The sequence below is a fragment of the Leptosomus discolor genome, chromosome Z (assembly GCF_034619465.1).
Source record: "Leptosomus discolor isolate bLepDis1 chromosome Z, bLepDis1.hap2, whole genome shotgun sequence".
NCBI classification, from domain to species: domain Eukaryota; kingdom Metazoa; phylum Chordata; class Aves; order Leptosomiformes; family Leptosomidae; genus Leptosomus; species Leptosomus discolor.
In genome coordinates this window covers 23,869,950-23,884,082 of record NC_141419.1, presented here as the reverse complement: position 1 = coordinate 23,884,082, position 14,133 = coordinate 23,869,950, and the positions used below count along the sequence as shown (strand labels likewise).

The following is a 14,133-nucleotide window of genomic DNA, read 5'->3' as shown; positions in this document are numbered from 1 at the left end:
ACTGCAAGAGAAGAAACTAGACATCTGTTTTTCTAAGAATTGCAAGGTTTTGGTGACATTCAAAGCTAAAGCAGGTTGTCCCCTTTTCTGGCTATCAAATGAGAAATAAATAGTCTTCTAGACTCAGTGATCTTTTTCTTTCTAGCACAGCATAAACTTCTGTGCTAAATTATTCCTCTTCTTTCTTGGGCTGCAATTTACATTCCTGTTTGTTTGAATCTGTTGGTGCAGCTGAATATTTCTTCGTCTCTAGAGAGGAGGTGCTTCCTGCTTTATTGATCACGTACTAGAAATAACTGAATTCCTTAACAGCATTTTTTTATTGAATATTGATGGGTTTTTGCCAGATGTAACCTGCTTATGTCTTCTAAAATGTCTCTTCCACTTTGAGATGTCAAGTGATGGTATTGATACCCTTCCAGGTCTTTCGCTTCCAGCTGTTGCTGGAGTCCATGATCCTTTCACAGTCACCGCATGTGCAGCATCTGGGCAGACAACTATTCCCTATGTTACTGGTGCTCCGGAAAATTCTGTTTTACTAGTCAGCAACCTCAATCCTGAAGTAAGTTTGATTGGTGGAACTGATGCAAGTATTAACTTGTACCAACTGCCAGAATCCTTCTTGCAAATTGACATTAGCTGAAGGAATAAGAGAGGAAATCTCTATGCTAATAATATAAAAAATAGGACAGCTCTATCCTTCTTTGAGATAGTTTGCGATATTGATGACTTTAAAAACTTCAGTCAGCAGTGAAAAGCTTCCTAACCCAATTTACTTTAGGAAACCTATGTTAGCAGTGTAGCTAGTAGTTAGAGAAGTCTATGGTCAGACGTGAGAAATGTTTGAAGAGGTAGATGACATATTATGACTAAAGTTACTGGTATCTCTGTTAATGGGATGCCTCTGTGTGTTACTTTATCATTAGAGAAGCAAAGAATTTTTCATTGTTACAAAACATGAGGAGTGAGAGAAACAGGAGGGAAAAGAAAAGGAGATAAAAGCATGCCAAACCAAGTAATTTTCAAAACATTGATAGGATTGTTCTAGTTTTGCAAGTTTTCCCAGGTTGGAGAAGAACAACACAGGTGCACTTTGCTATTGACATCACTGTAAATCCATTTTTAAAAGTTAATAAATATCCACATGCACTGTCTATAGTACCACACAGATTTTTTTCATATGTTGTCGGTAAAATTGCCAAGGACAACGTGGATAGTTATTTTTATAGTGGAAATAGACTGTTCTACAAGCTTACTCCTGTTACTCGGATATTATGCAGTTGATCTGTGCTTAATTAAAAGCAATGTACGTCTCTTTAAAAATTAAGCTTTCCCAAGGCCATGGCTTAAAACACAATTCTACCTGACTGTTGATAAGCAGTTCTCTTACAGCAACATAAAATTCTTGCTTATTTTACACACTTGTTAGGGTGACTTAACCATAAAATTGATAAAATTAGGAGTTATTGGCAAAATGGAAGTTTTCTTCATATTACTGACGTTTAAAAATCTGTTGAGCAGTTCCTTTGTACTTTTAAGTAATTGCTGTGTTTCCATTTTTGTACTAATAGCTGAATTCCACAGTAAGCATCAAAAGAAACAGCTACAGATTAGGACTGTAAGACAAGTCAATTTTCCTTTGATATGTCAATATATCTTATTAGTTGATTTCTGGTGATTGCTGTGGGTGTGCTTTTGCAGCTGACTATTCAAGATGATTCTCTGAGCCTTAAAAGACTGTGGTTTTTTAAGAATAAGCATATGTGAAGCATAGGTCAAAGCTATTTTTAGGATGTTGCTGCTTTACTTAATACTGATCATATCTAAGAAGTTGTCATGTAGAACTTTCTGCTGCAATGCATGATACAACATAAATGCATTAAATGCTGTTCAAATTCTTAAAGGTAAAAAATAAGAATGTACAACAGCATTAATTGTTGGAAATATAAATTGTTGTAAATGCGTTCCTTGGCAGCTGTGTAACACTTCTTCGGTAGTGGTTGTCTGAGCTCTGTCACTTCTTTTTCTGTGTATAGAAAATCTGGTTGACCTTATTTCAACTTATAATTCTCCCCTGTTTCAGGGTTTCAGTGTGCATTCGGACATTCCTTCCTGACTTCTAAATTAGCTGATTTTGTCTTCCAAAAAACATTTTTAGTAGAAATATTGCAGTCTCATTTGGTTAAGAAATTTCTTTAAATAAACTGTGTTGAAATGAATTAAAATATCTGGGCTAGAAGGATAAACTCCAGAAACATTTACATTTTACATTTATGTTATTCTTTATTCCAAAATGCTGCTGATAAAAGGGCATGGCTTACACTTGGGCTGCAGTATCTTCTGGTTTTAAATAATTTAGGTTGTTTGGTACACATTTCAAATTAACCTCCATGGGCTGCAGGGGGACAGCATGCCTCACTGTGGTCTTCACCACAGGTTGCAAGGGAATCACAGCTCCAGCACCTGGAGCACCTCCTCCCCCTCCATTTGTACTGACATGGGTGTCTGCAGGGGTGTTTCTCTCACACATTCTCACTTCTCTCTTCAACTGTAATTGCTCCTGTGCAGTAACTTTATCCCCTTTCTTAAATAGGTTATCCCAGAGGTACTACCACTGTTGCTGATGGGCTCGGCCTTGGTCAGCAGTGAGTCTGTCTTGGAGCCAGCTGGCATTGGCTCTATTGGACATAGGGGAAACTTCTAGCAGCTTCTCACAGAAGCCACCCCTGTAACTCCCCTGCTACCAAAACCTTGCCATGCAAACCCACTGCAGTCACACACAGAGATGGGGACAAAGTTGAAGAAAAGCAAACACATCTTGAATCAACTGTTTTCAGTTTTGTAGATGTTGTCTGCTGTTTAGAAAATACAAAGGAGTTCTCTTTTCTTTTTCTAGTTTAGCAAATGTCTGTCTTCTTCAGGGAATGGACTACTATCTTGAAAAGAATAAGTTCGAATAATTAAGCCACTTAAAATATTAATAACTTCTTTGTCATGACAGTCTGTCTTGAGTGATGAAAATGCATGAGCTGAAGTGTTAGCTTATTTAAATGTTTCACATGTGCATAGCAAATATATATTAACAAGAATGCTATACTCTGTAGTTATTAGAGGGAATGGCTTTTGGAAAGACAGGTTTATGTATTAGTGTGCAGTATGTCTTCCATTGTTTTTGTACCATGCACTTATGGCATAGGTTTCTTTATTTGCATGGCTTTAAGAATAATATACTCATTTTATCATTTAAACAGGCCATCACACCACATGGACTTTTCATCCTATTTGGTAAGATACGTCAAATACACCTTGAGAAACTACAGGGCTAGCGTTCTTTGCATTTATCTGACACATGCTGGTTAATGCAAGCTCCATTGTTCTGTCCTTGTCCAGAAAATGCACAAGAGAATGTGCTGGTTTTAAAATGACAGTAATTTGAGTCAGTAGTTGTAGGCCACAGGTACCAAAAAGGCAAAATCGTTACAGCATCAGAAGAATTTCAGTGTGTGGTCCAGTTTGTTTACTACAAAAAATGGGAAAGCAAAGTAAGATGAAAAAGCAAAGATTGCATCAGATGACGTGGAGTACAGAATTGGCACATGCATTAACTGCAAGGGACAGTGTTTGTTAGAATAATAATATTTTAATATGCCTCTGTTAAGAGGACTTTAACACTGTTGCACTATTTAAAACCTGAATGTAAACATGCAGTTTTATGACTAAGATCCTGGTGTTTTTCCCCCCATTTCTGAGCCTCAGAAAATAATACACAAACTTTAAAGCTCTGTTTCATACTATTAGTCTAAGGTGGTTATTCTTTGTAACACTAATATTAGTCGAAAGAAATAGACTTGCTCTTGTGATGCTTGTAGTAATGCTCTGAACAAATTTCCTTTCTGGATTTCCACAGGTGTTTATGGTGATGTGCATCGTGTGAAAATCATGTTTAAGAGAAAAGAAAATGCTTTGGTTCAGATGGCAGATGCAAGACAGGCTCAAATAGGTACTGATTTTTAAGGCTTGAAGTTATGCTTCAAGCTACTGTGAGTATGCTATAGATGCAGAATTTGCTATCTGTCAGTGAGAAGCACAAACAAATTAAATCCATCATTGTGATGCTTTACTATGTACAAAGTTTTCCTTATATATATTGATAATGATCTGTTTACATTCACGTAAACAAATTGTTTTCCTATATTGGTTTTAAAAAAAAATCCTGTGAATCTCAATCTAGTATATGTTAGAATTAGAATGTTGTCAATTTTCCTGGAGTTTATCCTATATCTAGCGGTTTAAGAATAATCAACTGCTTGTTACTGTAATGCTGTTTTGCATTTTTGTTTTATTTAGTCTTTAGGTTATGTTGCATCCTTTTACTTGTTTTAAATATAATGTTATGACATAGCCCACCTGGTAGAGATGGAAGTTGCAGTATAAATCTAGAATGTGAAACCTGACACTGAATAGAAAACAGTATTCAAAGAATCCTATTTGTTTCCCCTCCCTTCATTCCTATTCCAATTGTATTTCCACTGGTTAGCTATCACCTACTTGAATGGACAGAAGCTTTATGGAAGGGCCCTCTGTGCTACTTATTCAAAATATCAGACAGTTCAACTTCCTCGTGATGGACAAGAGGACCAAGGTCTGACGAAGGATTATAGCAATAGCCCTTTTCATCGCTTTAAGAATCCTGGCTCTAGAAACTTCCAAAATATCTGTCCGCCATCTGCCACTCTGCATCTCTCCAGCATCCCGTGAGTATCCACATATGTGATCTTCTTGGAAAGATGTTTTTTAGGTTATGTCCTTAAGTTACGAAGTCTGACATAAGCTTTAAATTTCCTTGTCCTTCTACATTTCCTGAGAAATTTGGTCATTCTGCTGTGTAATTAACAATAAACGAGTCCTTTAACTCGTTAGTTATTGTTAGCAAAGAGGATAATTGATTGAATGCTCTTCTTTGAGTTTTAACACAGTTTACATTTTCTTAAGAATACACTTTTGTTTTTCACATACTTAGTCCTGTGTTACAAATTTTTGCAGATTGAAGACATGTTTTTGAGATAATGTTCTGGACTTACATTGCATCAAAGTCATCATTGGCATCGTTATTTAATGTACATACAGTTTTTAATTATTCTAACACATTTAAAAGAATAGTTTCTACACAGTTCTTTTACATAGAGGGGAAGTTGTTTTAAAAGGAAAGTATTAAGAAGCATGTTCTTTAAAACTGAAACAACCATTCTCCCTATCTAGAATGTTGTCAACAACATCTGGAATGACAGCCAAACAAGATTTTGTTCAGCAGCTGTGCAGTGAGGGAAAAGTGAAAACTATGGAATTTTGTCCAAATAAGATAAAAAAACACACTTGGAATATGGCTTTTTGAGTAAAATAGAAAACTTTCAAAATTGAAAATGTATGAAGCACATTTACAGTAATAACAAGATGAAAGGTGTTTCTGAAGGTACCAGTTAAGATCTTCAGTGACTTTTGTGCAATCTGAATTTAACTGAGAGGGGAATGTGAGAGGATGAAAAGCAGTAGAGTATATCTGAAATACTTTTGTAGCAGACTGTGGTGCTAAATCTTGGTGTCAAAGCCAAGAGGTTTAGGCTTAAGTGTTGACATGGCTCGAGTTGCTGGAGATAGTTTTTGCTATTCAAATTTAATTTAGAAGCCAGAATTGAGATTTCGATACTATTGCGGAACTCTGTGTGCTTTTACAAGTTGAGGTTTTTGTTTCGGTTTTGTTTGGTTTGTTTTTAAATAGGCCTTCCGTTACTGTTGATGTTCTGCAGAACCTTTTCAGAAGTACGGGATTTACTGTAAAAGCCTTCAGACTCTTCCCGTAAGTACTCTTGTAAAAATGCTGAGCAAGCCTTTATGCTGGAAAATGGCTAATTGCTTTTTGGGGAGATTACATGTGTGTATAACTATAGGCAAAGCTCTATGTGTATGTATCTACAGGCAAAATCTTACAGCTATGACCATTTTTATGATAATTCTAATCTTAAAATCTTAAGTGGGATACTATGTTGGCATAATGAAATTAAAAACATTCAGGCGTTTGACAAATTCCACGTGTTCAAATTAAGATAATTTCAAGGAAAGTAAATACTCACTACTTTAAAAGAAATATAAGCTGTATACATGTAAAATGTCATGTAAAAGATGACAATGAATCTGCTGTTAATATTCGTTAAAGTTGCTTGGCAGCATTATTTTAGCATGATCATACCACCCCAAATAATCACATATATATGGACAATGCAAGTGTTTCTTAGAGGTCTTCAAGCCTTATTTCGACCCTGGTTTTTGGAGTGTGGTGTACTGTAAAAAGAGTAGGCCATTGATCTGCCAAATTTGTTTAGTTCTGTTATCTCCTCATTTTAGCAGGTGCATAACTAGTTCTCATTCTTTCACTATACAAGTGTTCAGTGTGAGTGATGTGGCTGAAAAAATACTTGTGACACTTTTCTGTGTTGGGTATTGCAATGAAAATTTGGTTAGGATTTATAATGGGTTTTTTTTTGTACTTCAGGAGAGATTGCACAATGGCTCTTGTCCGGCTGGGCTCTGTGGAAGAAGCAATTCACGCTCTCATTATGCTTCACAATCATGACCTTGGAGAAAACCATTACCTCCGAATTTCCTTCTCAAAATCTATAATCTGATTTTTCTGTGAACTTTCCTTTTAAGACTGCATCACAGTTTTCGTAAAATCTTCAAACACCACAGTTGTGACCGGCTCTGTATCTTAAAGAAAAAGGTCATTCATACACAAAGAATTAAGTGATGATCTTTTCTGATCTTAGCTGCCAGTATGTGATCGAAGTTTGATTCATCTGTAGAAAGATTTTCCTGGGAAATTGCTTTAACAACAATATTTATCATCAAATTTCCTGCTTAAAATTATAATTTGAGAACATCCTTTTAGCTTTTGTCAAAATCAGCCTTACGAAACACTTCAGAGTGCTTTTAAAACATACCAACCAAAAGAGTATCTCTAACAAAACGGTAAATCTACTCTATACAGATTAAACACTAATTTGAATGTGAAATAGTTCTTGAATTTCTTGAAGAAAAGCAAGCATTGACTGTGAGTGTCCTCTAAATAGTATTTATGTTACCAGGGTGTGTTCATACTTTGGCAAATCTTTGCAAATAACTTTTTTCAAAACCAAAAAGTCTGTGCTGTTAACATGGGTTACATTATCAGAGAAAAGGTAATGCTTTGTCTCTGTGGGGTGAGAGATATTTGACAAGTTTCCTCAAGGTGTGGTATTAGAGGCTTAGCTTGACATAACCATGAAATAGAAGTTTGTCTTATTTTTACCATGAAGTGATGTATAATAGTACTTTGGAGAAAATAAGACAAGAAAATAGTCCTGATTTCAAAGAATTTCTACACTTATTTCTTTAAAGAATAAAGTGTTTACAATCTTATAGAAAATACTCAGGTCTATGATGGTTTGACAAGTTTTTAAGAAGTTATTTTTGTCAAGGTCATCTTTGGGGGCAAAAAAAATTAAACTTCAAGAGTTTTTTATACCACTATAATGTCTAATACTTAAATTACTGATATATTTACTTATTTTCTTATGTGCCTTACTACGTGCTGATGATACAATAGCTTAGAGTTTCACCTGGAGTATCTTGAAAAACATGTTGTGGACTTTCTGAAAATGCTGTTCTTGGCCTTCTTGGAAATGTTTTCCTCGCTACTTCAAAATATTTTTTTGGTAAAGATACTTTTAGTGCTAGTCGTGTGCTTTTGTATAGAGATTGCATAGAGGTAGGAACGGGGTTTAACTCATGGTATAATCATGTAGGGATTCATTCTTCAAATTCATCTGGTTATAGCTGTCTCATATCAGTACTTGGCTGAAAAAAATTCATACTCAGAAAAATCCACTAAAAAAAAAAACCTATACAGAAAGACCAAACAGGAAATTCACTCCAGTTTCTGCACTATCTAAATTTTTGAGAGGCTGGCTGTATCAGAATATTTTCTTCTGGGTTCCTGCATTTTTCTCCCAGTATTAAACTTCAAGTAATTAAGATCTATAATTCTTTCCTTCCTAAGTATGAAAAAATGTTTGATACTGAATGTTCCATTTCTCTTTGGAGAATGAGCTGAGATGACCCCTTAGTTTTGGTGTTGAAAGTACACATGAATTCTAGTGACTTATGATTGTATCTTAAAAAGTTAAATTTCATTTAAGAGATTTTTCTTTCTAGTATTTACTTAACCACCTTTTAAAGACATATTCCACTCAAACATAGCATTTATTTACTTCTAACTACTCCACAACTTTTTCCTCATTTTGGTTTTTCATTAATTTGTGTGAATTGTATGATTTTTTTTTCTTTCCAAAAGAAACGATGTGTTTCTACCATGATCTGAGCATCCTGGAAGAAGCTTTTTCAGATACTCTCTCTGAATTATTTTTGCAAAATCAGCAAGATACTAACTTGTTTTCTTTTAATGTATGCAAATTAATTAGAAGTGCAGCAGCCAATCATAGTAAAGATGGTGCCAGATCTCTATAACTGCCACAAAAGTATGCTATTTGACAGTAGATAAAATGCTGACTAAATACGTATGTAGCTATAATAAGTGCTGTACAACATAAATAAACATTCAGAATGTACTATTTACTGAAAAGTTAAATTGGCTTAGAAAGATAGACAATATTATCTTTGGGATTTGAGATAGTCTTTCCATTTTGTCCTTTCTGAAATAGCTAATTCAGTTTGAAGTTTGAAACCAAATATTTTTCTTCTGAATTCATGAAAAGATGTAATTGTGTAGTCCAGAGCACCATATTAAAAAGTTCCACACTTATGATTTTAACAAAGTGCAGTTGTAACCAGGCTTGTTCATCTGCATAGGCCCATTTTCACCAAGATATTTAATTCTAACTCATGTCTGTGTTTTACCATGTTCATAGTCACATGAATATCAGTTAAAAAGAATCTTGCTGGACTGGGAATGTTCCTTGTTTACTGCATATAAATTGGTTTGATAATACTAGGCCATTATCCATAAAATATGCCTTGTCATTTTTCTTAAGAATTACAGCTACGGAGGAGAGGAATCATGTTAGATCTGAATGTAACTCTAAAGCAGGAAAAAAGGAACCTTAAATTTGAGAGCTACTATTGGCACATGTAATATCAGAAGCAGTACATGCATTCTGGATCCATTGTCTCTATACTGTAGCCTTAAGTTGTTAAAGATAGGTTCATAATTTCTTTAATATAGGTTCTTAATTTCTGTTTAAATAATCTGTGAAGTGCCTGGAAACGTGCATAGTGTAACGCAGAACTTGTACTCTAAAACACTAGTGGATATATCCTGATTGCAGTCACTAGAAATGGTTGAGAGTAGAGTTCTCTGTGTATGTGAAGTCCGCAAATCAGCTCTGGGCTACCTCTACCTCCACTTTTTTTTATTGATGGCTGCACACTTGGTTCAAAACATAGTAAGGCCTTTTTAACAACACAGGGGCAGCTTAGTGCCTTTTCAATTTACTAGTGATTTGTTGCATAATGGTAAAACTTTTGTTTCTTTGAATTTCTTCAAATGTGTTTGAACATCAGAACAAATTCATGAAAATTTGATTCTTAATTTGACTTGGTTGCCTTGTCTGCTGGTCCTGTCAGTTTCATTTTTTTGTGCACTGATGGACTGAGGTTCTTTTTTATACCCAAGATATTCCACATATCTAAGGAGATTTCCCTATATATGACATTTTCTGACTACAGATGGCAAGCCTGTATATGCAGAGAACACTACTCATCTTTGTTGAGAATACTGCCAGTGTGGTTTGTGTGATCAAATACCTTGCCCTTCTCCAATTGTGTTTGTAAGAAAGTGATAAGTGCTTTTTTTTGTAAGCAATGTGGACCTACTACTTGTCATTGTGTACTGTTAGCTTATACTGCTGTATTTCAAATGAGAGGTCAACTGCTTACAAAAAGCATTGTTTTGCCTTTACTTTTGGTCTGCTATGTTGTTAACTAGAGCAGAACTACCAGAATCAGTGTCGTTACCATTGTGCTCAAAGGATACTGGTCAGATTGCATAGAATTTTTTTCTTCCAACTTTTATCTTCTAATTGTCTTCTGAAGGTATGTTTGCTATATACAAGACTGTTTGCCTGCTCTTTTCAAAGCAAATCCTAACAGTTGGGAATTGTGAGTTATTTCAAGAAAGAGTGGAAAATTTCTAAGGTATTTATCTAGCTTCAGGGTTTTATTCCAGGAGGATGGGGGACACGAATAAAATTGGACCAAAGCTTATGTGCCTTCAGTAGTTTTACATGTAGGATATTTTCTTATCTATTGCTGTATTAAGTACAATAAATACTCTTTTTCTGCCTGGAAATTGTGTGTTTATGTTGTTAAAAATGAATGTTGTCCATTAACTATACAAGAAGTGAATTACAACTATTTCAATACAGATTTAACTATCCCTCTGCCTTTACCATTCCAGTTTTTTTTCTTTTGCACTGCAATATGCAGGAATCCAAGCATAACACTTCTTGATAAATGAAGAAAGATTTTTACCTTAGCACTCTGATATTATCACAGGATTTTTCATTTTTTTATCACAGGAAAAATCACAGGATTTTTCAGTTCTTGGAAACTGAATTATTTATGAGTAGGAAGCCACCACTTAGTACTTAGCTCATTTTAAGTATTTTCTGATTATTTTTGAATATATTTCCACTTGCTGCAAAAGTTCACCCTAGAACTGCAGCAGCACTAGACAAAGGTTGCTAACCAAGCAGATCTTGCATCAGAACATCACCTCTGACCAAAGACTGATGTTCTGGATGTACCGAGACATTTTGTGGAAAACCTGTGTTTTCTCTCCTCCTCCTTCCTAATGGGAAGACTCAATGCAAAGGGGCCTTTACTTAAGGGGCCTTTACTTGAGACTACTCTTGGTGGATGAAACACCGTGGAAAATTAGATCATAATGTCAACCAAATGGTGTGAGATAAGGCAAAAGGTTAATGGACTACTTTTAGTACTATGTTCAAGACACACAAAGCATGACTAAGAATTGCTGACATTCCTTCATTTTACATGATCTGTTCATAAAAGTTCCCTTTCAGTTTATAAAAAATGTTCATCCAACACAGGAAAATGCTATGAATATTTGCAACATCATGTTTTCTTTTTTTTTAAACCTGGCAAAAAGTGTGGAGAGCAAATGGATGTGTAAATTTTTTTCAATAAAACCCCACAGTCATAGAATCACTAATCTAAGATCTTGAAGTCCAACTGTCAATGCAACACCACCCTGCCCACTAAACTGTGACCCAAAGTGCCACATCAATACATTTTTTGAACGCCTCCAGGGATGGTGACTCATCATTTCCCTGGGCAGCCTGTTCCACTGCTTGACTTTCTTTCAGTAAAGAAAATTTTCCTAATACCCACCCTAAACCTCCCATTGTGCAACTCGAGGCCATTGCGTCTCATCTATCACTTGTTACTTGGGAGAAAAGACTGACCCCCACCTCACTACACCCTCCTCTCAGATAGTTGTAAAGAGCAATAAGGTTTCCCCTCAGCCTCATCCAGACTAAACCTCAGTTCCTTTAGCCACTCCTCATAAGCCCTCTTCTCCAGGACCTTCTCCAGCTTCATTGCCCTTCTCTGGAAATGCACTTGGCCTTGTTAAACCTCATACAATTGCCCTCTGCCCATTGATCCAGCCTGTCCAGGTCCCTCTGCAGAGCATCCCTACCCTTGAGCAGATCAATGCTCCCACCCAATTTAGTGTCATCTGCAAACTTACTGAGGGAGCACTCAATCCTCTCATCCAGATCATCAGTAAAGATGTTAAACAAGACCGGTCCCAATACTGAGTCCTGGGGGACACCACTTGTGACCAGGCCCCAGCTGGATTGAACTCCACTCACCACCACTCTCTGTGCTCGGCTGTCCAGCCAGTTTTTAACCCAGCTTTGTGTGCACCTCTCTAGGCCATGAGCCGCCAGCTTTCCTAGGAGAATCCTGTGGGAGATGGTGTCAAAGGCTTTGCTAAAGTCCAGGTAGATACAATTATCTTGTATACTTTAGTGAGGAACGGCTTTCATTCGTAAACATTTTGTGGCATTGCATAAAAAGGATTCCATGTCTGTTGACAGTTAAAACTGCAAAGAAGATGTAATATTAAAGAAACCTATTTTCTGACTGTCTAGTGCATGGTTATTTTGATTTTGTTTATGCTGCAGTATATTCTGTTTCTTTTAGGTCAATGTATCTGCTGATTACTTGGTATCTATACCTAACTCTCTTCCTAACTCTAGTTGTTGTATCATGCCTTTTAATAAATGGCATTACAGCTGTACTCTCTCAAATTTTCTGCGTTCTTGCCTATTGGTTTGTTTTGTTTTTTTTTTTTTCTTGTCTTATAACTGTGCAGCTATTTTGTCTTATTTTTATTTGTCTAATATGTCTTATTTTATGGGGTTTTTCTATAGCGTATGTGGCCATCTAAGCAAAAGTTTTTTCTATCAAAAGTATTTTAAGAGGACTAATGCACATCTTCAACAACAGTTGAAGCTCAATAGCACCTGAACTTTCCCCTGAACAGGGTATAAATTCTCATCTCAGAGGACTTTCTTGCTGATTGCTTTTCTTTCATACTGTTCTGCTTGTCCTTCTGTGTGTTACACAAGACTAATTTAGACCCTTTTATTCTTGCATCCAAAATTCAGAATTGATGGTAAACAGGTAGTAGTCTAAAGCAATAGATAAAGTATGTGAGTGATGTGGGGAGTGAAGTCCCTCTTTCTGTGCAAAAGTTCTTAGCCAGTCTGGCACAGATTTAATTGTCTGCCACTGAGTCCAAGCCTAGCAGATCTTAATCTGAAGTCTCACACAGGTGCTTAATGACTGCCTATATCTCAAGGCTGGGACTAGACCACTGAACAAATTTAGTGTAAACTATGCTATTACCAATCTCTGAATGTAGATGCTTTTCTAGGGGAAAAAAATCTAATTCAGTTTTAGACTGGATTGAAGCTTTCAGCAAAATGCTTTTTTTTTTCCCAAAGGCTAGATATGTAGTCCCCAAGTGTAACTCTTGATTTTGTCCTTGATACTTAAATATTTTATGAGCATTCTGGAGAAAATGCTAGCTTTTCGTGGCCAAAATCTGACTGCTTTGTTTGGCCAAGTCTGCCTGAGGAAGTGTGATAGGAGAGTAGAACTCCTACCTGTCATCTTCTCCCCTTCCTCAAAAAAATAAATCCCATCTCAAATTCTTGTCTGGTGTTCTTGTACCCCTGTAATATAATCACAAGTAATTATGTTTCCCTAAGTACTTAATATAAATATCCATCTTAGAAAATGAAAAATCACTTCTAAGTAGCATGGATATAAAATTTTTGATACCAGAACTTGTTTTGTTGCTTGCAAGCTGAAATAAAAAGGGCATTTGCCAGCAGATAAGATCTCATATGGTTTGGATCATCCCCAGAACATTACTCTACAACCCTAGGGGTCACCCATTTACAGAACTGGAAACGGGATAACATTGCTTTAAAAATAAAATAAAAATCCTCTCTTGGATTTTCTTAAGTGTGCTTGGATATTTGGCCTTGAGTTCTTCCAAGTGTAGCAGGCAAGTACAAGGATGTCCAAACAAAAGATGTGAAAGTGGAAGTCATGTGGTGAGAGGAATGATGGGAGGTAGAACCAGAGGGGAAAAGAGACCTCAGAGAAGTGAATCCTACCAGAGACCGTTTCCAGACCAATGCCTTTGCTGTCAACCATAAACTCAGCTCAGATGCTGCAAAAACCAAGAGAAATCGTCCATTGACAATGAGGACAAACCTCTTTAGGGCAGTATAGGGTAGCAACATGAGTTGCCTGACTTCAGAAGAGCTCTTGTAAGGAGAGTAATACTTTAGTCTCAAGTTAGTGATCATTCCCACTCCTTATTTTTTGCTGCTTAATCTAAGTTAGTTTATCAGGGTAACGCTTTTAGGTCCAGTTGTTTTATTTCCAGTCTTCTTCAAGTACAGCTAGTCAGTTTCCATCTGAGAAAAACTTACCTTTAAATGCAAGTGTTAAAAATTATTAGGTTGAGAAGCAAAA

General features: G+C 36.1%; 1 protein-coding gene across 1 annotated transcript in view; it reads left to right on the top strand.

Annotated features, from left to right (window-relative positions):
* The window catches only part of PTBP3 (polypyrimidine tract binding protein 3), a 28,279-nt gene extending 21,599 nt beyond the window's left edge, over window positions 1-6,680 (top strand). Inside the window, exons 8-13 of the mRNA XM_086478930.1 lie at window positions 423-562; window positions 3,252-3,285; window positions 3,908-4,000; window positions 4,538-4,754; window positions 5,777-5,854; window positions 6,548-6,680. Of these exons, the coding sequence (XP_086335056.1) occupies window positions 423-562; window positions 3,252-3,285; window positions 3,908-4,000; window positions 4,538-4,754; window positions 5,777-5,854; window positions 6,548-6,680 (695 nt within the window). The remainder of the gene's footprint in view (window positions 1-422; window positions 563-3,251; window positions 3,286-3,907; window positions 4,001-4,537; window positions 4,755-5,776; window positions 5,855-6,547) is intronic.
* The last annotated feature ends 7,453 nt before the right edge of the window (window positions 6,681-14,133 follow it).